This window comes from Pseudopodoces humilis, chromosome 25, assembly GCF_049639895.1.
Source record: "Pseudopodoces humilis isolate 2021_Gansu_Grassland_sample_001 chromosome 25, ASM4963989v1, whole genome shotgun sequence".
In the NCBI taxonomy this organism is placed as follows: Eukaryota; Metazoa; Chordata; class Aves; order Passeriformes; family Paridae; genus Pseudopodoces; species Pseudopodoces humilis.
In genome coordinates this window covers 5,878,250-5,900,138 of record NC_142224.1, presented here as the reverse complement: position 1 = coordinate 5,900,138, position 21,889 = coordinate 5,878,250, and the positions used below count along the sequence as shown (strand labels likewise).

Below are 21,889 nucleotides of genomic sequence, written 5' to 3'. Positions count from 1 at the left end.
CCTGCCTTATTATTCTGTAATATTTAAGCCCTTGTTTTAGTATTTCTGTACCTTGGCTTCCCTGGGCTGTCCCTCTCCATCCTCCTGCCCTTCCTGCCCCAGCCCTGCTCTGCCTAATTCCCTGCTCACTTCACAAACGCCCCATGTATAAACATAACCTTTATTGCACACAGCGCTGGGTTTTTTTTCATAGAAAAAGGTATTAACACATAAGCATTTGCAAATTGAAGCAACTCCTGCTGTTTTCAGAACAGTAAAATAGCATGCAATGTCTCGGAGACGTTCCTTTTTTTAAAACCACCGACAAGATCAGGGAGAGAAAAAAAAAAAAAAAAAAGTCGCTGAGTCTTTCCTTGTGCCCCTTTCAAAATGATGTGAAATATATATATATGTTTACATATATATTATATTTTTAAATCTGTAACATCAAATTCTTTGTGCCCTGGTTTCTTTTTCTGTTCGGAGAAGAAGAAAATAGCTTCATTTATACAAAAGAGTCCGTTATGTACAAGTTTGTTAATTTAATATAAACGGCGTGGGGAAACGAGCAGCATCCGGCGGCGGCCCTACACCAGCGTGTAGGACTTGGAGTAGGCTCCGGCACCCTGTTTTTGAGACCTGCCTACCCCTGACGTGCTCATCTCCAGCAGCGAGTCCCTGGAGCCCCCCACTTTGGAGTGCGTGGGCACCCGCGCCTCGGCGGCGGCGGCGGCCACGGGGGGCTCGGTGGCCACGGGGGGGGCCGGGGCGGCGCTGGCGGCGGGCGCGGCCGCGGGGCCGGCCGGGCCGGGCATGGGGAGAGTCCTCTGAGGTAAGGTGGTTGCGGCGGAGGCTGGGGGAGGCAGCCCCAGGGGCTTGGCGCCGGGTTCCAGCGTCATGTGGCGGGCCTGTGCGTGGTACGCCCGGGCCAGGTTGCGGATGGAGGCTTCCCGCGGCGGCACCACCGGGCACGGCTCGTGCGCGTCCGGCTTGCGGAAAAACGCCTCCGACTTGACGTACAGCGGGAGGTTGCAGTAGTCACCTGCCGAAGGAAGAGCAGGCACATAAGGCTCTGCAGGGACCCTCTTGCCCCCCACCCTCTGGACACGTTGGCATTGGGTGATGGAGAACGTGTTGGGCTACGGAGAACCTGTGATGGAGAACCTGTGATGGAGAACCTGTGATGGTGAACCTGTGATGGTGAACCTGTGCTAAGGAGAACTTGTGATGGAGAACCTGTGATGGAGAACCTGTGATGGAGAACCTGTGCTAAGGAGAACTTGTGATGGAGAACCTGTGATGGTGAACCTGTGATGGTGAACCTGTGATGGAGAACCTGTGATGGAGAACCTGTGATGGAGAACCTGTGATGGAGAATGCGTTGGACTACGAAGAACCTGTGCTAAGGAGAACCTGTGATGGTGAACCTGTGATGGAGAACCTGTGATGGAGAACCTGTGATGGAGAACCTGTGATGGAGAATGCGTTGGACTACGAAGAACCTGTGCTAAGGAGAACCTGTGATGGAGAACCTGTGATGGAGAACCTGTGCTAAGGAGAACCTGTGATGGAGAACCTGTGATGGTGAACCTGTGATGGAGAACCTGTGATGGAGAACCTGTGATGGAGAACCTGTGCTATGGAGAATGCGTTGGGCTACAGAGAACGTGTTGTTCTACTGAGAGAGAATGTGTTGTGCTATAAATAATGTGTCACATCATCATCCCAAAATTGTCCCGCTCCGCACGAGGCACCGCCTGGGATGCGCCAAGCTCTAGCGTTCAAGGCTGTACACGGTGTCCTGTAACGGATCATGATGTAATAGTGGTAATTCTATAAATGTACAGTGATAAATACTGTAACGTGCTGTAACACCGAATGGAGAGGGTAATACGGTAACAGTAACAATGTGATGCTGAAGTTGTGATAGGTGACAGGCACAGATCCTGTCCCATAAAGAGGAATGTTCCCTGTACTCTGTGTGCCGCCAGCACCCAGGGATGTGGTGTGTCCTACACCCAGCTTTACTCTGCCCAGGCGAGTGGCTGTGCTGCCATAAACAACAGACTCTGCTGTGTGCTGTTATGGCATCATCCATAGTTAGTGCCCTAATTTAAGGGTTTTATGTCTGTGGATGGGTAAGACCCCGTGTTGTTATATGGGCTGTTATTGGTGTTATAGGGTTTTATTTCTGTACTATTACACCGGTCCCTTTGTGTTCTACAGCATCACCTCCAGCTGCAGGGCCTTAATTTAAGGATTTATATGTCCATAGATGTAAAAGCCTGTTATTAGTTTGCCTTTTATATTTGCAATATATAATACCCCTAGACCTAGAGCGTTACTCCTTTAATTGTATATATTGTGCACTCTCCTCTCTTCCCAGGATGTGCAGGGAATGTATTGCAGGATCTGTGGTGTTAATATAGGACACAATACATATATATATATATATATATATGGGATTATATGTATTAGTACCTGAATTTAAGGAGTTATGATTATGTGTATATATATAAAAAAATCATACATTAAAAATATAACTTTGTATTTGAAAATGTATATAAATCTATATAAATACATATAATTTTATATTAAAATATTAAAAAATCTATATAGATATATACATAAATCTCTCTATAAATATATAAAAATTTACATATAAGTATACATAAACCTATATATAAATGTAGAAATTTTTATATGGAAATATAGAAATTTCTATATAAAATATAGACATTTATATATCAATGTGTAAGAATCGATATCAAGAATATAAAATTTTAAGTATAAATATGTTTATATAAATGTATATATTCTCATAAAATATATAAAATTATATAGTTAAAGATATAAAAGTTTGTATATTTTATATATAAATAGAAATATATTTATTTAAACATATTTTATATATAAATGTAAATATATTTATATATATTTAAGGCCCCACATTCTTATATTGTGTCTTACAGGTGTTATATTTGTGTTATTATAGCACTATTGCCTTAAATCCTGTATGCTTTGTAATAGGTTCTGTAAATTCCATTTTTTTTAAGATTACAGTGGTGTTATACTGAACACACTCTATGCTACTTAACTATGCCATAAAAATATGTGGTCTAATTTGCAGAGAAAGATGATCCCTTTATATTGTGTGTTATATAATCAGTAAATAAATTAACTATCAATTCCCACCTATGTATTTTTTAATATCTTCCAGGTATTGTTCTATTTGGAGGTAATAAAACTCATGGGGGGTGGGAGATTTTAGGGGTTCTAGCACTAAGGATGGGGAAGAAAGGAATACCAAGGAAAACTGATGAACACTAAAGCAGGGGGATAAATACTGATAAACACTGAGGAATACTAAAAACAAGGCAGGAAAATACTGAGAACCCCAAAGATCTGAGGGTCCGGGCCAGTGCTGAAAAATGGGTGGGGGGGATAACAAGGATTACTGATGGATATAAAAAAATGATGACAAACACTAAGGAAGGGGAAGGAAGAGTAAAGAATAGTCGGGGATATTAGAAAATGGGAAGGAACAGAAAAGAATATCTGGAGATACTGAAAAATGGGATGGAACACTAAAGAATGGAAAATAATACTAAAAATAACAAAAAAAATCATGAAAAATATCAAGGAATGAGGAAAGAACAGTAAGGAATGCTAAAAAGAGTAAAGAGTAGGCAGGGATACTGAAAAATGGTAAAGAATAATTAAAAAAACACAGGGAAACATCAAGAGATGTGGAAAAAACAGTAAGGAATAATAATCAATAGGAAGGAATACTGAAAAATGGGCAGGAACGGTAAAATACAGGGGAAAAAGCACTGAGGTATGGGAAGGAGTACTGAAGAATGGGGAGAAATACCAAGGAAGTGGGGAAAAAAATCCCAAAGATTGGGTGGAATACCAAGGAAAGGATGAAATACCAAGAAATGGGGAACAACATAAAGCAACGGAGAAGGAACATTACAGCAAGGGGAGAAATACCAGGAATGCCAAGGAATACAGGACTGGGAAGGCCTCCTAAGGGTTTTGGGAAGCTCTGGGGTGCTGAGGCGGGGCAGGACCCCCAGGGAGCCCATGTGAACCTACTCTTGCTGGCGCGGTGTGGGATGGGCACGGCCACGCCCTTGCCCCGCTCGCTGTCCTGGGGCTTGGGCGGGGAGGCGGTGAAGCGGCAGATGCCGGGCTCGGACGGGGTGCTCATGGAGGTCATGCTGTCGGCGTTGTCCGTGGTGCCCGTGGTCATCTGGTCCGAGGAGCTGTCGGAGATGAAGCACTCGGTGATCTCGAACTTGGCGTGCTGCAGCTGCTCCTCCAGCTTGGCGTGCTCGTAGGCGCGTGCCAGCTCCTCGTAGGTGGACGAGGCGCTCTCCGTGGACACCATGCTGTTCCGCCCCTTGTCTGTGGGGAGAGGATGTGTCACCTACCTGCGAGTTCTCCCTGCCACGGGAATGCCTTTTTCCACCTCATGGGAATGCCCAGGCTGTCCCTGATGGGCTACACCTGGCCACCCTCAAGGCCAGGTTGGATGGGACATGGAGAAACCCGGTCCAGTTGGAAGGGTGGAACAAGATGAGCAATGAGGTCCCTTCCAACCCAAACCACTTTGTTTTTAATGATTCTATCTGTCCCCATAGCTGGGCACGGCCCTGGCTGCTCAGAACCACCAAGTCACAGTTCCACATTCCCACTGATAAATTCTGCAGTCACCTTGAACTCACAGCTTGGGGTCCGTGTGCCCCAAAGCAGCAGACTCCTGCCAGCAGCAGCACCAGGGCGGCTGGGGCCCTGCATACCTGTGTCCTGCGAGAGGCTGGCGCTGTAGCTGTCACTCTCTGTGACCGTGATGCCGTGCTGGGAGCCCACTGTCCTCCAGTCCGAGGTGAGGGTCCGTGCAGGGGTGGACGCCTGGCACTTGGTGAGTGTCCACTGGCTGGAGTACCGGTTGCGGGTGCTGTGCGCAGACTTCACGCTCTTCCTCGACACGGGGTCTACGGCAGCAAGGTGACAAGGTCACGGTGGGTCCCTTCCACTCCCAGCCAGGATGCTGTCCCCTCTCCCTGGAGCACTGCCTACCCCTTCTGCCTTCCCAGCAGCTGCTTTAGGGCATGGCCAGTGCTGGAGGACAGTTTCCCCACACCTGCCCCGTGTACAACCCCCAGCACAGCCAGCCCACCACTCACTGGTGCCGGGGCGGATGTCGGACATGTCGATGAGGGGCCCCGTGTTCTGGATCAGGGCTGGGTGGTGCAGAGACACACCCGTGCAGAAGCTCTGGGGGTTCACTGCCTGGCTGAACTCCGTGTCGGTCACCGGGATCGTGGCTTTGTCATCCCCTGTGGGAGGGAGCTGGAGCTCAGACCTCTCTGGCCAGGCAACTGCTGGCCCACACTCAGCCCATCCATGGGACCCCAGCGCTCTGGGGCAGCAGGGGATGGGAGCTTTGCCTGTGCTTACCCAGCTGCTTGATGCCCTCCTTGTCCTCGATGAGGAGCTGCACCCGTGGGATGTCGATGTGCAGGCGGGGGCCCTGTGGGGGCCCCTTCACCGGCGTGTCAAAGCTGCGGTTATTCTTGCTGTGAGGTGAGAGGGGACGCAGACCCGCCCATTACCGGACAGAGCCCCGGCGGCTCCAGCCTGGCACGGGCTGGGGATTGCCGCCAGCCAGCCCACCCAGGGCTCAGCTCTGCCCAGGCAAGCTCCAGTGTGAGTGCTGGGACCCTCGGGCAGGCAGGAGCAGCCAGGAGCTCTGGGCTGCTGTGCTACAGTCACTGCCACAACCTTCACAGGTGTGTGAGAAAGTCTGAAACTGAGTGAGGGTTGTACCTGGGCTTAAAAGCAGCCACGACCACCCCCAGGACCACCTATTCCCCTGCCTGCCCACCCAGTCCCAGCCACAGGCAGATGTGAGACTCACCTGATCAGCATTTCTGCCAAACTCTTCGCATCTGTGCAGGAGACACAAAAAACAGGAAGTTTATTTGTAAGGGAGCAGTTTAGGGCACAATGAGGCAGTCCAGGAACACAACCTGACATCCCGTGTGCTGTGCCTCTGAGCCCCATCTCACCTCGAAGCCTCTTCAGCCGCTTCTCCTTCCTCTTCTTGCGGATGATGAAGAGCAGGGCCACTCCCAGTGTGGCCAGGATCACGGGGCAGGCGATGGTGAAGAGCTTCTTCACGTCATCACCTTCCCCTTGGGCAGACTTGATCGGGGGGATGGTGCCTAGGGCAGAGCACGGGCGGGTGGGCACTCAGCACGCTGGGACCCCGCCGGTCTGGTGGTGTTTCCCAGCCCTCATCCCCACTCACTGCCGTCGTAGTCCAGCGTGGCGAACTGCGTGGTCTCGTTGCCGCAGCCGGCGCTGTTGCAGGCCTTCATGCGCAGCTCGTACCAGGTGGCCTCGCGCAGCTCGGTCAAGAACACCTCGCTGGAGCTGTTGGTGCGCAGGCTCTGCCACACCCAGTTGCCCTTGGGCCGGTACTCCAGCACAATGGCGGTGATGGGGCAGCCCCCGCTGCTCCAGCCCTGCAGGTTCAGCCTGGCGTGCGTGGAGTTGATGTGGGTGAAGAGGTGCTGGTCCTTGCTGAAGGAGGGCTCTGCGGGAGAGGAGCTGTCAGGAGGCTGGGGAGGGGACCCCCGTGTCCCCCGGCGGGGTGGGGACACCACAGGCCAGGCTCACCTCTGCCGTGGGTCTTGGCCTCGATGATCTCGCTGATGCGGCCGGCACCGACGCTGTTCTTGGCCGCCAGCTTCACCTTGTACCAGGTGCCACACTTGAGGCTCTCCAGCTTGAAGGAGCGCTCAGAGGAGCTGATGAACACGTCCTTCCACTCCTCGCTGTTGTCCACCGAGTACTGGAGCACGAAGCCTGTGGGAGCAAGGAGGGGGTCACCTCTGGGCACATGGGCGAGGGGAAGGGGCTATGGCTGGCACAGAGCCCGTGCCCAAGCCCAGCACAGCCTTGCAGTGCCATCACACACCAGTTCCTGCACTATTCCACTCTCGTGAGCAGCAGTGGAAACTGCCTGCTCTGCCCACGGCACGGGAGCCACGGACAAGAGGAGCGTGGGCACACCCAGAACCTCCTGAGAGCTCTGCCAGCACCCCTGGTCACACCTCGCCTGCCCCCAGCACCCCCAGGATGGCCCCGCTGCTCATTTCCACCTGGGAGTGCACGCTGTGATTGACTGGTGCGAGGCTATAAAGGGAAAGCCGGAATTAAGCAGCTCCCTCGGGAGGCTGCAGGGAAGTTGCTTCTGTCATTGCACACCGCCTCCTCTCCCGTGATGAAGAGTATTAGGAAGCACACTGTGTCCTAGATGAGCAAACCTGTTACGCTGCTGTCAGCGAGGCGCCTGGAGACGGCTGGTCTGGGCTTCCCGGGAGAGCACAGGGACACGGGGACAGCCCCAAGGGCATCAGGGCATCTGGGGACAGCGCATCCCTGCTGCCCCGGCCCTGCCGACCAAACTTTCCTGGTGCACCGATAGGTTTGGCTATTTTTGCAGGATGTTTAGCCAATTCTCAAATAAAAATAGTAGGGAAGAGTAGGCTTCCTGCCTTGCTGTGTGCATAATGAGCTGCACAAGGCAGAGCTGGCAGGATGGCCCCGGTGCCAACACCACCCAGGTACCAACAGTAGCGGAGGGTTCACGTGAAGGAGCTCTGTGAACACCCAGCTCCAGCCCAGGCAGAGCACTGGGGACACTTCTCACACCTTCCCACCGCCAAGGATTCCCTATGGGATGTGACACCAGCACCTTCCCAAGGCCATGGTTCCCAGCAGTGCCAACACCAGTCCTGACACACCCACACACCCACCCCGGTGCCTGCCACTGCTTATTTATTTATTTTGTACATACGGTGTGTTTTTAATATTTCTAATCCAATTATAACCAAATTTATCAACAGAGTCCGCTGGAGTGAAAGGCTGCTGGCTGGGGAGATTTGCTTGTAATTACTTTCATGCTTTTAATTAATTGTAAGCGAGGTCTCCTTCCTCGCTCCCTGCTCCCCCCTCCGCACGCAGCTGTTTCAACCTATAATTCATGAGATGAATCAGAGCAGAAAGGAGACTTGGGAAAGCTGGAATGCTCCTGGAGCCCTCCCAAAGTCCCCAGTCTGTCAGGGATGTGGGACAACTCCTGCTCTGGTGGGTTCAGAGTGGCACCAATGCCACGATATACAGAGCAGCACTGGGGCTGGCCACCAGCACCTTAGCACCCAGTGATGTGCCCTTCATTAGCTACCCCAGTAGCTTGTCCAAAACACCTCACAAATCCCTCATGAGGGCTGGCAGCCCCTGGTAGGAGCTCAGAGGCATCAACCTTACTCTGCAGCATTTCTGAGGCATTTTGGAGAGGGGCAAATTGAGGTGCAGACACAAAGACGCGGCACAGTGTGCCTGAAAACGTGTTGCATGAGAATGGAACCAGTCATGGCTCTGGGATGAGCTGCTGGCACCAGCCCCATCGCTCACAGCAGCCCTACCTCGGATGGAGCTGCCCCCATTGTCCCCAGGGATCCAGGCCAGCGTGATGGACGATGCCGAGGTCTTGGAGACGGTCAGGCGGGGCTGGTCCGGCGGCACTGGGGAGGAGGGAAAGCCCATGAGCACCTCACACATGCAGAGTGCCCCAAACTGTGCCCACAAGACGTGGCACCCATCCTGGGCCAGCACGAGCCCCCGGTGCAGGGGGCTGGTCAGTGGGGATGGAGCGTGTCCGTGCAGGGCAGACACGGAGGTGGGACCCCTCACCTTGCACCAGCAGGTTGATGATGATGGTGTCGAAGCCCCAGGTGTTGGTGGCAGTGCAGGTGTAGTAGCCGGAGTCCTCGGCTTTCACCGAGCGCAGCACCAGCGTCCCGTTGGCCTGGATCAGGCGGTGGCCGTCCACTGTCACCGGGATGGCAGAGTCCTCGCTGCCGGGACGAGAGGGGACACATCAGCCGTGTGTGACACGGCCAGGGCCGGCACCAGCCCCCAGCGTGGCCGGCAGTCACCTCCATACCTGTCCTTGGTCCACTTGATGGCAGGGACCGGCTCCCCGACCGAGTTACACGGCAGCCTCACGTCCTTCATCCACGGCGTGGTGACGGTGCCTCCGAAGGAGATGATCTTGGCGGGGGCTTGGGGGCAAGGAAGAGGTCAGCCTGGGGGCAGGGCCCGTGTGCAGACCCCCCGAGGTGGAAGGAGACCCGGGACCCCAGCGCTGCCCCTCCTCTGCCCTGGGATCACGCAGCCATGGGGCAGGGCACAGCACGGAGGTGTCCCCCGGGCTGGCAGTCCCCCGTACCTTTGCCCGCAGGCTCGATGGTCACCTTCTCGCTGATGTTGCCGCGGCCGGCGGAGGTGACGGCGGCCACCCAGAGCAGGTACTGCTGCCCCCGGTTCAGGTGGGCGATGCGGTAGAAGAGCTGGTCCGGGCTGGTCTCGTACTCGCTGGGAGCCTGCGGAGGGGGACACGGGAAGAAGGTGAGGTTTCTGTGAGACCCCCCCCAGCCCTCGTGGTGCTCCGGGTTTGTCCCGAGCAGCAGCGGCTCAGCCCCGCTCACATCCCTCAATGCCGGGGAGAGCCGGCTGGTGTCGTGATTCCTCCAGGGAGCCGGGCTGCAGCCCAAGGAACACATCCTTGGGAAAGGACGCTGCCCTGGCACTCTCCGAGCTGCAGCGGGGCCAGCCTGAAGGCAACCCCAGCCGGGCTGGCCCAAACCCTCTGCGGTCACAGCGAGAGCCCAAGGGGTCCCCAAAGCCCTCGTGGGGTCACCGTGTCACCGGCCCCGCGGTGGCCCTGCGGACAGGGCTGGCTGTGTGCAAGCACCGGGGCCAGTCCCCATCGCGGCGGGGACAGTCACCCTGCCCCGAGCACCAGGGCAAGGCTGCCCCGCACTGCAGAGGGCAGGGATGGGGCTCCAGGCCCCCGAGGCACAGGAGGGGTGTGACCTGTGTATCTGAGTGTGACCAGGCAGGTACCCACGTGTTCACTGCTGGCACACACGTGCCCTTGCAGGGACATGCATGTCAGCGTACCCCAAAGCAGACACACCTATATGAATATCATATAGTATACATAAATTATTTTTTTTTACCCAAATGACAGTTTTGACAAGATGCCAAGAAAACAATATCGGATCCCAGCGGTTTTACCAGTTGCTTTGATGAAAAGATTATGTTGCCCTGGAAACCAGAGGCTCAGATAGTGAAATGAGTTTGAGAAGGAGCTTTTGATAAGCACTAGTCTGCAGACCTCCCATCAACCTCTCCCTCACCAAGGAAGGATGGGGCCAGGTTGGATTTCTATTTCATTTTCAGTCAGCTGCTGGCATGTTTCCCCCTCTGGAGCAAGCGCTGAGCAGGGCAGATGCCAGATGATGGGAACAGAGAGATGATGGGACCATTCCCTCGAGCACAGTGCCCATGGATGCCCTTGGACAATTCCGCAGTGCACCCCAAGAGGTCTTTGCTGCGGCTGCTGCCTGGCATCAGCTCTCCCTCCCGTTCCTGCTTGGCCAGCTCAGCATTCCCTGGCACACTGCGGTGATTCCCAGCCCCATTCCCATCACGTACCGGCTGTCCCGAGCCGGGGCTGGAGCAGAAGATGGTGTACTTCCGAATGATGCCGTTGGGCTTGGCCGGCGGCAGCCAGGACACCACCACGCTGCTGGCAGAGGACGGCACAGCCTTGATCCCAGCTGGGGGACCTGGAACTGAGGAGGGAGAGCGTGGCAGAGCTGGTGCCAGGAGGTCTCCAAGGTCTCTGCCCAGCTGGGAGATGTGACAGCATCCTGGGGCTGGCATCCCAACCACACCCTGGGGAGCAGCTGCAGTGGTGGTGTCACACACAGGCAGGGACAGGTCTGCCTGCAGGACACCTCTCCACGGGTGGCTCTGGGCCCCACGTGAGCCAGAGGCAGGAGGGTTAATTGCAGCCCAAGCTCTGCTTTAGAAATCATGATTGGCTTTTAATGGCCATCTCCTTAATCTGTCAGCCGTGCCCTGCCCAGCTGGGCCTCCCTCCCAGCATCTGGCGCTTCCTAGGACACAGGCCCGGGGATGCTGTGCTAGAGAGCTAATGGCATTAAAGTAGGGCAGGCGGGGTGTAAATATTTAAATATCCGCACTTAAGGAAAAAAAGGGAAAGGGGAATGCCCTGCCCATGGCTGTACACGGGGGGTTTCCCCTGTGCCCCAGCAGCCTCTCCAGCCCTTTGGCAGGGGCAGGTGACACTTACTGTCCTCCTTGGTCTGGATGTAGAGCACGCTGCTGCGGACACCGTCACCCGCCTGGGTGTAGGCCAGCACCTGCACGCTGTAGTTGGTGAATTTCTCCATTCCCCGCAGCTCCACCCGCTCCCTCGTGGTCGTGATGTTCTGCATCTCGCCCCACTCTGCAGGAGACAGGGCCTGTCAGCCCCTCCCTGTGCCCCCACGTCCCCCGTGTCACCCTGCGTGCTCACCTCCGTCCATGTAGAGGGACCAGAAGATGACCCGGTAGCCCTTGAGCACCCCGTTGAGGGTGCTGCGCGGGGGCTCCGACCACGAGATCACGGCCACATCCGAGGTGATGGAGATGGCCCGCACGTTCTCGGGGGGCTGGCTGGGAACTGGGGAGGGACGAGGAGGACAATCAGCAGGAGGACAGAGATGCCAGGCTGAAGGAGCCGTGTCCCACACAGCCGCACCCTGACTGCACCCACACAGAGCCCGCTGTGCTGCTGGAAGCCCTCAGCCAGTCCTGCCCAGCAGAGCTGTGCCTCCAACATGCAGTTCTCCTTCTCCTGGGCCAGCGAGGTGGCTGAGAACCCTGTGCTGGTGGTGACAGGGAGGATGCTTCCCAGCGAGGGGAGAGTGGGAGAGCTGGCTGGATGCGAGGTAATTAGATCCCATTGCCCCGCAAGAGGTAACTCTAATTTTTATGAGCATTTAAATGATAATACATCACCATAACGATCCTCTTTGAAAATGATTATTGTTTCATATTACTTAGGTGCAAAAATATAAGCACCATGTAATTAGGGACAGAGTATAATAAACTAATACAGATAGTCCGTTTGAACAAAATGAAGGTAATATAATTATGGAAAAGACACTATTGCTAAAACAGGGGCCCTTGAATACCCCGGGAGGAGTGCTAATGCAGCCAGGAAACGATTGCAGTTTGACAGGCTAACGAGAGCCTTAATTAAGTATGAAAAACTGCTGAGCAAACGCACTGCAAAACTTTTTCCTCATTGTTTTTAAAACGACCGAGACCATCAGCAACCGTGTCCCAGAGGGAATCCTGCCTGGCACTTCAGCAGTGCCAAAATCCACCCTGCGCCCTTTAGCTGTGCCGCAAACCCAGTGCCACAGGTGTCCTGGCACCCCTGTGCTCCCAGTTCCTTCCCAGGGAGCTGTGAGGGCACACACAGCCACACCCCAGACCCGTGTGGGACAGAGCAGGGATCAACTGAGGGTCCCCCAGGTGGGACCTGGCCCTGGGGACCAGGGGGCTTGGGTTGGTCACTGGGCCATCCTCACCGTCCTCCAGCGTGGTGGCGTTGATCTCGCTGGACGAGGGCCCCGTGCCCGCGCGGTTGAACGCCTGCACCACCACCCCGTACTGTGCGAACTTCTTGAGGTTGTCCAGCGTGTAGACCTCGCTGTCCCCCGTGGCCTTCATCTCCACGATGCTGTACTGCCCGTTGCTGCCCGGGCTGTTCTCCCGGTAGCCAATCTGGTAGCCACGGATCACCCCGTTCTGCAGCTCCTTCTTCGGGGCCTGAGGGACAACGAGGGCAGGACGGAGAGGTGTCACAGGGACGGGAGGCTCACAGGGCTCTGTGCCCCAACCACCTCTCCCCAGTGGCTTTTCTCAAGGCTTTCAAGTTGTTTTCCCTCCCCTCTTTTCACTGAATGGAAAAATAGGGATAAAAAAGGTCCAGCGTGTCCTCAGAGCCACCAGAGAGGAAAGTGCTGCCTGGCCACCAGCAGTCCCCAACTGGAGCAGGAGAAATCCCAAGTCTGGCAGTCTGAGAGGCCAGATTGAGATCAATCTTAACAATATTTCTCTGAAGCATTAAGAAATCAATAGGGTTGATTGCAAATTTATGTTACAATGCCAGGGCGATCCATCTTGCTGAAATACTCCTAAAACGAAGTGACTTATCTTTCAAGTGAATCTTACTTTTCATTAATCTGTTTTTCAGTGCTTAAGGGGAGGGAGGGGGGAGAAGCTGGAGCCCTAAATTTATTGACTTAGCAGTTCATTCCCAAGTTCTAACTTTATAATCAATTTTATTTTTCATTAGGCAGCTTTGGAAAAATAAATCCAATTCTAAGTTTTATTGATCTCTGCTCAACCACTTTGCAACCCAGCACCTCGGTTTTTACATATTTATCCTCTCTGCCCCATGGTCCCCCACGGACACCCTATGAGATAATAAGCTTGTTGTAAAACATGATTGATAAGATCCCCAGGCAATAAGGTGAGCTGCTTTCCCAGCCTCCAGGTTTTCCTTTTTCCTGGGGAATTCTTCCTGATTCTTGTAACACTGGTGACATGCTGGGTCTCAGGACAAGCTGGGACAGCATTTGGCCAAGCCCTTGTGGTAAAAAAAAAAGCCCCCACACCATCCCTGCCTCACTCACCTTCCAGGTGACCTGGATGCTCTGGGACGTGATGGGCTGCAAGGTGACATCCATCGGAGGGCCATCGGGAGCTGCCGAGAGACAAACACAAAACAGCACGTTGAGAAGGCTCAGGAGCCCCTCAGCAGGAAAACCCCTGGCTTTAGGAGAGCTGCACCTCATCCAGCCTCCCCCCAGGCTGCAGCCCCCGTGTTCCCCCTGCCCACCATCCCCACCAGAGTGCAGCGTGGCACCTGCTTCCTCGGTGCTGATGGTGAGCTCCTTGCTGGGCTCGCTGCGCCCGATCTTGTTGAAGGAGTACATGCGGATGCTGTACACGGAGGCGGGGTGCAGGTCCACGATGTTCGCCTGGTTGATGGTCGGGGAGATGTTGCGTGTAGACTGCTTGAAATCCCAGGAATCTGGAAGAGCGGTGGAGCGAGGCAGAAGAGTCAGAGCCTGAATCCCGTCCAGGGCCGGCAGTGCTGAGGGGGCCGTGCTCAGACAGGTGAGGTTCCCCAGGCACCTCCAGCTCTTGCACCCCTGGAGAGGTGCCGCTGCTTCCCCCTCTCGCTGCTGTGCGTTGGGGTTCAACTTTTTGCAAATATTGTCTCTTTTCATATTCCCTTTCAAATGCTCCCATCCAGCAGAAATTACCATATTTCATTAATGCCGCTCTCTCCTTTCTTCATCAAAGGAACCGGGATGCAGAATATTCCCTTGGAGGCTCAGGTGGGGCAGTCCCACACCTGTCTGTGCAGGCCAGCCCCCAGCCCCACTGTGGCTTGGGGAGGGGACATCACTGTCACCTACCTGACTTGTTCTTGTACTCGATATCGAAGCCGGTGATGATGCTGTTGCCGTCGAACCGCTGTGTCCATCGCAAATTCATACTCCGGGCTTTCACCTCACGGATCTCCAGCTCCGGCGGGTCAGGGGGCTCTTGGGAACACGCAGGCAGGTTAGGGACACAGGCAGAGAAGGCCCCCAGGAGCAGGGGCTTTACACTGCAGGGCTCACGCAGGGGGGATGGAGTACCTTGGACAGTGAGCTGGATCAAGCCTCTGTCCTCGCCATAGGAGTTGATGGCGTGACAGGAGAAGAAGACAGAGTCCCCACGGTCGGCTGGTTTCAGCTGCCAGTGTTCCAGGGAGAGGAGCCAGTTCAGACTGAGCTACTGTCCCCTGCCATCACTGCCTGCTCCCACCACAGAGCCACTCACTGGAGCTGCCATCCCTCCCCTGGCACCCCTAACACCCCACCCCTCTGGGCTCAGCTCTGCCACTCAGGCAGCCCAGCGCAGCGCCAGGCTCTGTGACACCCATGGGGACCACCACACCCTCCCCACACCTTCCCTCCTTCCCTCCAACACCCAGCGAGACCCCCGGCAGCCCAGGCAGGTGCAGGACCCCCAGCCCTCACCTTGAGGGTGGAGATGACCTCATCCCCGTTGTCCTTGGTGGTGATGGCGTAGCGCATGTTGCGGTCGGGGTCGATGACGGTGTCCCCCTTCTCCCAGCGGATGATGATGGGCCGCTCGCCCCGCGCCGTGCAGTTCAGCTCCTTGGTCTGGCCCTTGATGGCGATGGTGGTGTTGGGGTGGGAGGTGATCATGGCAGGGACTGTGGGGACACAAAGTGTCACCCGTGTGCCTGGGGGACGGGCAGGTGCCACCTGTGGCTGCCCGGCCCCACAGAGCCCACGGACCCACCGAGGACACGGCGCATGCGGCTCTCACCGAGAGGCCCCGCAGCCCGAAGCGGAACCGTCTCGCTGCATTATACAGCTCAGGATCATAAAATAATGAAGCAGATAAATTTTATAATGCATAGCATTACACCGGGGTAGACAATAAAACGTGAAAGACAAATAACCAAGTGCACACTATAATGAAGAGAAAGCCTCCAGTCTGAGACGTGCGGGTATGAATTATTGACTAAGGTTTTACACTCCCGAGGATGAGAGGAAGAATGTTTTCCATCACGGATTTGCATAATTCACTCGTATAAACCTGGGCAGAATACAGAGTGTGATTTCCCATCAGCAAGGCTGCCTTTGCATTGCAGATGCCAGAGATGATTTTTTTTTTCACAGTCACCCCAATATGCAAACGGGGTCAGTGGGGACACCCTGTGCCGTGGTCACCACCTGGCTGGGGTGCAGAACACAGAGGTGCTCGAGCGGTGGGTGCAGCATGGATGGGGAAGGCTGATCTGTGCTGTGAGGGTGCTGTAATGACCCCTGGCCTGGCTCTTCCCTGCTCCAAGAGCCAAGCCCTTTGTGCCACCCCAGTGCCATGCAGCGGCTGTGGCAGGCACCACACAGGAGGAACGGGCTGGGGGACCGAGGGCAGGCTGGGTAGGCAGAAAAAAATGTAATGCATAAACAAACAGCAGTGCTGAGTCCTGCAGTAATGTATGATAATGACAATCCACAAAGGCAACACACACTGTTCTAATGGGACACAAGAGGCTCTAATGAGCTACGACTCCTCGGCTTTCTGTGGCAATGTAATTCAATTAACAGCGAAGGAAACCTTTCCTCCTGAGCTGCTGGAGTGTGTGGGGTGCAGGACAGTGCAGTGCCCAGCCTGGTGCCCGTGTGACAATCCTGCCCCAAGGGGAACACGGCACCCCCGAGCTGGCAGGGGATGGCAAAGAGCAGGGATGTTGTGGCAGTGCAGCCTGGGGCACCAAGGGTTACAAGAAGCAGCCCAAGACTTCTCCTAACTCTGCCCTGTCCCATCCCCAGCTGCCTGCCTGTGCTCTGACACCTCTGCCTGACATACAGAGGGACAGAGGCAGGCCTGGGAAGGACTGTCCCAGCCCCAGCATCCCATGTCCCATCGGGGTGAGGACAGAGCACAAGGACAGCTCTTGCACTCGCCCCAAAGCAGGGCTGACTGCACAGCACAGGGGCACAGCACAGCTGGAAGAGGCGCTCAGCACCCAGTCCTGGCACCATGGCAAGCCTTGCCAGGCCCACTGTCCCCTGCTCCTGCCGTGGAAAACCATCAAGGGGCCACCCTGCAACGTGGCAAACAGGGACACTGGGTGTGTGGTCCCTGCACTCACTCAGCACAGCAGCAGAGGGTGTGTGGCCGTGGGGCTGAAGGGGCAGGACAGCCCCACAGGGCTGCAGCAGCCTCGGCAGCACCGGCCCCTTCCCAGCCAGCAGAGGCCCCGGGAGAGGAGCTCCGTTTCAGGCTCTGCTTCACTGAAATGCACTTATTGATGTTTGATTAAAAGCAGCTCCTTGGATGTAAACATATCAACTTCTCTCAATTGCCAGGGTCCCAGGGGAGCTGCACGTAGTCCAGAGCAGGAAAAGAGCACAACAAACCCCAAGAAAACCCCAAGCAGCTGTGAGGATAGCACAGATTGGGGCATTGGTGCCCAACACCTGCCCTGGAGCAGCTTTGCAGCTTGCAGAGGGACAAGATTGCTTGGGACTGGCTGCAGGGACCTCCAAGGGTGGCTGGGAGCTGCTCCTGACCAGCCTGTGATCCCTTCCTGAGTGCAGGGGCATCAATAATGTGCCATCAGCCACAGCTCAAGCTCTGGGCAGACACGCTTCCTTCGAGGAGAGCTCACCTCCAACACCTCCTGTGCCCTCCGCTCTGCGCCCACCAGGGCACAGCCACCCAGCCAGGCTCTCCCTGTGCCCACGGCCTTGTTTACAAGGCCACAACTAGAGGCTGGTCCTGCTGGCTGGGCACAGATAAGCCTGGGAACAAAGGAAGCCAGCAAGCACCGGCACACTGCCGTCCCACAGCTGGCTGGGGCACGAGCCGCTTCGCAGAGCGCTGGTGACAACTGAATGAGAACACTGACAAGGGTGACAAGGGCTGTGCCTGCCTCCCTCGCCCCCCTCTTTCTTGTTTGGAGCTGGCTCTGTGATGTTAATTTGATTGCACCCGTCTCAGCTTCCTTTCTACACTGATTAGCTGAGTTTCACCTGAAGCATGAGATTAATTCAAATTGCATGGAAGCAATCAGTTATGCTCGTGCTGTGTGGCAGCGAACTTCCAAAGAGGGCTGTGCCACGACCACAGACAGAGACCCCTGTACCTGCCCCTGGCTGGACCCCTGGCACGGGGGTGCTGGCACGGAGCAGGAGGAGCCCCCTCCCCAGTGCCCAGGGTGCTGCCGCTCCGGCACAGCCAGCAGGAGCCTCGGGGACGTGACTGTCCCCATCGCACACGCTCCTGACACCCGTGCAGGTGTGCAGCCATGTGCTAAATGGCATTTATCACGCGCTGCTGGGCCCCTCACCTGCGCCCAGCCCGTCCCCTCGGGCACACTCAGACACTCCAGCACTGCACCCCGCTGCATGCTGCTGAGTTCTCCCAGCAGGAAGGACAGGCTGCCATGGTGTGAGAGCCCAGGGCCATGGCACCCAGGGACAGGGTGGCCTCAGCTCCATGGATGACATTCCCCAGGCAAATGTGGTGGCTTTCCCCACCCACCATCCCCTGGCAAAAGCAGCATCCAGCTGCTCCTGGCTCTGCCAAGTGCATGGAACTCAGCCACGCAGTGTCCAGTGTGAGCTGGCTGTCCCAGCTCAGCCCCTTGCTGTGGTGTCAGGGCAGGGGATGTGTGACACCAGCTGGCCGTGGCACTGCCCTCTCCCCTGCTGACCGCCAGCACGCTTTGTTTGGGCTCTGATTAACTCTCATTTAACTCAGTCCGCAGCGGCCTGACTTTCAGGGAAAGCCAGTGCTGATCTCCCTTTAATTGGGCTGACATTTCACTAAACAAACAAAAACCCTGAAATGAAACAAAACAAAGAGCCCATCTAATGCTTAATTGGCTGTGGCGCTTCGTCTACCTATTCATCCAAACCTTTTCAAAGGCAGCGAGGGCTCCGGGAGATGCAAAAGCACTCGCATAATAAGGTTATGTGCTATTCAAGTCAGCAAGCAACCTGTCCTGGGATGCAATTACAGGAGATAGCAGGGACACGGCACCAGTTCGGGCTCCCAGACTTCGCATGCTCACTCGGGATTAATCGCCTCGACTTTGTACCTGCACCTCATTGAAGTGCCTTGTTTGAAGTGGCTGGGTTTGATTCATCAGTTGGAGGGATAAATTAAACAGCTGACAGGGAGGGGAACAGGAACCTGGGAAGGCAGAGGCTGGGTTGAGGAGGGGAGAAGCCCCTGAGAGAAACAGCTGCTGGTGTTGGGGAAGAAAGGGAGGGGAGGCCAGGGCATGGTGGTGACCAGAAAAGGCTGCATGTCCCCACTGCACACAGCATCCTGGGTGGGCAAGCAGGGGGTGGTGGCTCCCACGGCTTCACCAGCAGCCTCCATCCCCTCTGGCACAGCATGCTCACTGCCTCATTTTCCCAGCACGGTCAAGGCAAAGTTTAGCCCTTCTGAGGCCAATCCTGACCCCGGGCCTGCCTGGAGACAGCAGGAATGAAGATGATGGCTCTGGACCCCCTCCACCACCTCCTTTTGGAGGTTTGAATGCTCCCAGCAGCAATGAGCCCAATAACTAACACGGAGCTGGCAATTATACATTCTGCTGATAGCAACGGGAGAGCAATCCAATAACACACACAGTTCAAACACGGTGTCTAACAACACTTCCCAGCCCATCCCTGTCAAAGCAGCCCAGCTATTTCCTTTCCTCCTGGATGATGTAGATTGATTGCCTGGTTTTATTAAAGACAAAGTGTGTTTAATAGCAAAAGGGAAGCGGGTCCCTGGAGGGGAGGAATCAATGCCCTCCCGTGCCCCGCATTGATCGTGGGGATGCTCAGAGCCGAGGCTGGAGCACAGCTGGTGCGGTTGGAACCCTCAGAACAGAGAAGGAGGCTGCACCAGACCAGGCTCTGCCACAGCCACCGTCACCTGCCCATCTCTGCTCCCCTGGTCACCACCGTGGCCATGCCAGGAGCAGGTCCCTGCCCCACATAACCCTGCAGCACAGCCCTGGGCACTTACTCTTGACAGTGAGGAACATGGACTTGCTGATGTCTGTGCCCACGCCGTTGCTGGCCTGGCAGAGGTAGTAGCCGATGTCCTCCTCCAGCACGTGGCGGATGAGCAGGGAGCTGTTGGGCAGGATCTGGATGCGGCCCGTCAGGGGGATGGGGTGGTACTGCTGGGGGTTGCCACTTCCTAGGAGGGGACACAGAGACACAGAGTTCAGCTGAGGCAGAGCAGCTCTCATGAGGCTCAGAGCTGGGCTGGCCATGCCCAAGGGATGCTCCCCAGTCTGCACTGACATCCCCACATGCTGCTGTGACCCATCCCTACCTTTAGCGTGCTTCCACATGACTTTCGGAGGGGGGTACCCATCAACAGAGCAGTTCAGCACCCCGGCTTTCCCATAAATGCCATCTTGGTTGTTGGGTTGGACCACAAAACGAGGAGGCACTGAGGAGTTTTGGGAGAAAGGACGGTCACTGCAGGAAAATCCCCATCAGATCCCTACAGCTCCCCACTGCCTGTGGCCACGGGGGTGCCGTGGCTCAGCCTCGCTCCTCACCCTCCCAAATTCCCTCAGCTCCCCGCTGTGCTGCTCTCCCTCCCTTTCCCCCTGGGTCCAGGTGGGATGCAGGTGTTGGGGTCACCCCCAGGCTCACCCCGCACGATGAGCTGCCGCTCCCGGCTGACGGTGGCGGCGTCGTTGCTGGCGATGCAGGTGTAGTTCCCGTTGTGCTTGAGGGAGACGCTGGAGATCTGCAGGGAGCTCATGAACTCCTTGCTCTCGATGGTGACCCCAGAGCCAGAGAGGATGACGTGCCCGTCCTTCCTCCAGGTGATGTGGATGGGCATGTCCCCGGAGGAGACCACGCAGGGGATGTAGAGGAGCTGTCCGATGGAGGCTGGCGGGAACTCGAAGGGCTGGATCAGCGGAGGGACTGTGGAGAGGAGAGGCAGAGAATGCTGGAGAGCCCAGCCCAGGAAAGCCTTCCTTCAGTGGGGATGGGCTGCAGTGGGGCTTGGGGAAGATATCCCAGCAGGAGAAGCAGCCCAGGAACTAAGACAGGCTTTTGATTCCACTGGGAACACGGCCAGGGGTCAGCAGGAGGTGCCAACAAGCCGAGAACAGCGGGAAGACTTCTCCCACCTGGCAGGGCCACCCTGCTGAGAGTGGGATGGAGAAACGCTGACCCTGCATTGGGGAAAGCCCCAGCCACCCCCAGCACGTGCCACCCAAAATTCCACCTCAGCATTTATCCATTCCCAGAAAAGCCATTATTAGATGGATGCTTTTCTTAAAGGCACTGGATTCAGAACCAGCCATTATCTTTCTGATAACTTAATTAGGCAACTGCAGCATCTCTGGCAATGTGGGAGGGGGAAGAAAGCGGAGAGAGGGAGACAATTAGCTTAACAAGGCTCAGCACCTGGTAGATGAGATCCTTGTTCTGCAGTCTCCATAATTAAATTAGCAGCCTGCCAATTGTCCCTTCGGCAGTAGGGAGCTGCCCTCTCATGCAGGCACGGGGCAGTTCCCTGGACCCCCACACACTTCCCTGGGCTCCCACCTCCACCCTGTGTCCATCCTATCACTCAGGCCTTGGCACTGCTGCCTGGTCTGGAGCACGGCAAGCAGAAGCTGTCGCTGTCCCCCAGGTGGGAGCCACTGCCAGGCAGGTACAGGCAGGGCTGGCCTGTCCCTCTGCTGGCAACGTGGCTTGAGCTGCCAGAGCCATGGAGCCAGTGCTGCCTGTTTTCCATAATTAATGAATAATTAATTGGGAATGCACTGCAGTCTATTGCAGAGTGGGGATGGGCTTGTGGATCCACGCCTCTCCAAACGCGCCCCTCCGGCCGACAGCCAAGCTCTCCCTGCTCCAGCTTCCCACAAACAGAGCTCACAACTCCCTTTTCCTTTCCAGATCACTTCCCACCGCGATTCTCCTTTCTCCAAAGCTTCCAGGCTCTCACTTGGCCACAGCCTGGAGCAGCCTGCCTACAGTGCCAGGGCAGAGCCCATCCCAGCAGCTCCAATCCAGAGGTGACCCTGCCAGCAGCCTCTGCCTTCCCGTGGGGTGAAGCATCACCCCACAGTGCCCCGGCACTGCGTGAGCCCCGCGCTCCCCAAAACGCTGCAGCCACCCGAGCAGAGCTGTGTGGGAGCCCCAGCATGGCACCAACCCACATGGGATTAATTAAAACCTTCCAAGATGTCTGCAGGAATAAGGAGCTGTCAGGGCACCTTGGAGGAGGGAGGCTGGATTTTGGATTGTGCTGCTGGGGAAGTGCAGGGAAGAAGCCTCAGCTGCACCCCCCATCAGCAAAGCCCTACAGAGTGGGGAAGGTTTGA

At 55.7% G+C, this 21,889-nt stretch overlaps 1 protein-coding gene across 1 annotated transcript in view; it reads right to left on the bottom strand.

The window, feature by feature from the left end:
• Positions 1 to 566: 566 nt before the first annotated feature.
• DSCAML1 (DS cell adhesion molecule like 1) overlaps positions 567 to 21,889 on the bottom strand; it is a 91,791-nt gene continuing 70,468 nt past the window's right edge. The window contains exons 9-33 of the mRNA XM_005531077.3: positions 20,199 to 20,477; positions 19,870 to 19,989; positions 19,555 to 19,731; positions 15,024 to 15,223; positions 14,640 to 14,736; positions 14,415 to 14,543; positions 13,856 to 14,023; positions 13,623 to 13,693; positions 12,513 to 12,753; positions 11,450 to 11,596; positions 11,225 to 11,380; positions 10,561 to 10,700; positions 9,290 to 9,443; positions 9,005 to 9,122; positions 8,752 to 8,915; positions 8,484 to 8,582; positions 6,673 to 6,861; positions 6,302 to 6,589; positions 6,060 to 6,215; positions 5,909 to 5,939; positions 5,449 to 5,567; positions 5,175 to 5,327; positions 4,788 to 4,982; positions 4,081 to 4,392; positions 567 to 1,021 (exon numbers count right to left, since the gene is read on the bottom strand). Of these exons, the coding sequence (XP_005531134.1) occupies positions 567 to 1,021; positions 4,081 to 4,392; positions 4,788 to 4,982; positions 5,175 to 5,327; positions 5,449 to 5,567; positions 5,909 to 5,939; positions 6,060 to 6,215; positions 6,302 to 6,589; positions 6,673 to 6,861; positions 8,484 to 8,582; positions 8,752 to 8,915; positions 9,005 to 9,122; positions 9,290 to 9,443; positions 10,561 to 10,700; positions 11,225 to 11,380; positions 11,450 to 11,596; positions 12,513 to 12,753; positions 13,623 to 13,693; positions 13,856 to 14,023; positions 14,415 to 14,543; positions 14,640 to 14,736; positions 15,024 to 15,223; positions 19,555 to 19,731; positions 19,870 to 19,989; positions 20,199 to 20,477 (4,358 nt within the window). The remainder of the gene's footprint in view (positions 1,022 to 4,080; positions 4,393 to 4,787; positions 4,983 to 5,174; positions 5,328 to 5,448; positions 5,568 to 5,908; positions 5,940 to 6,059; positions 6,216 to 6,301; positions 6,590 to 6,672; positions 6,862 to 8,483; positions 8,583 to 8,751; positions 8,916 to 9,004; positions 9,123 to 9,289; positions 9,444 to 10,560; positions 10,701 to 11,224; positions 11,381 to 11,449; positions 11,597 to 12,512; positions 12,754 to 13,622; positions 13,694 to 13,855; positions 14,024 to 14,414; positions 14,544 to 14,639; positions 14,737 to 15,023; positions 15,224 to 19,554; positions 19,732 to 19,869; positions 19,990 to 20,198; positions 20,478 to 21,889) is intronic.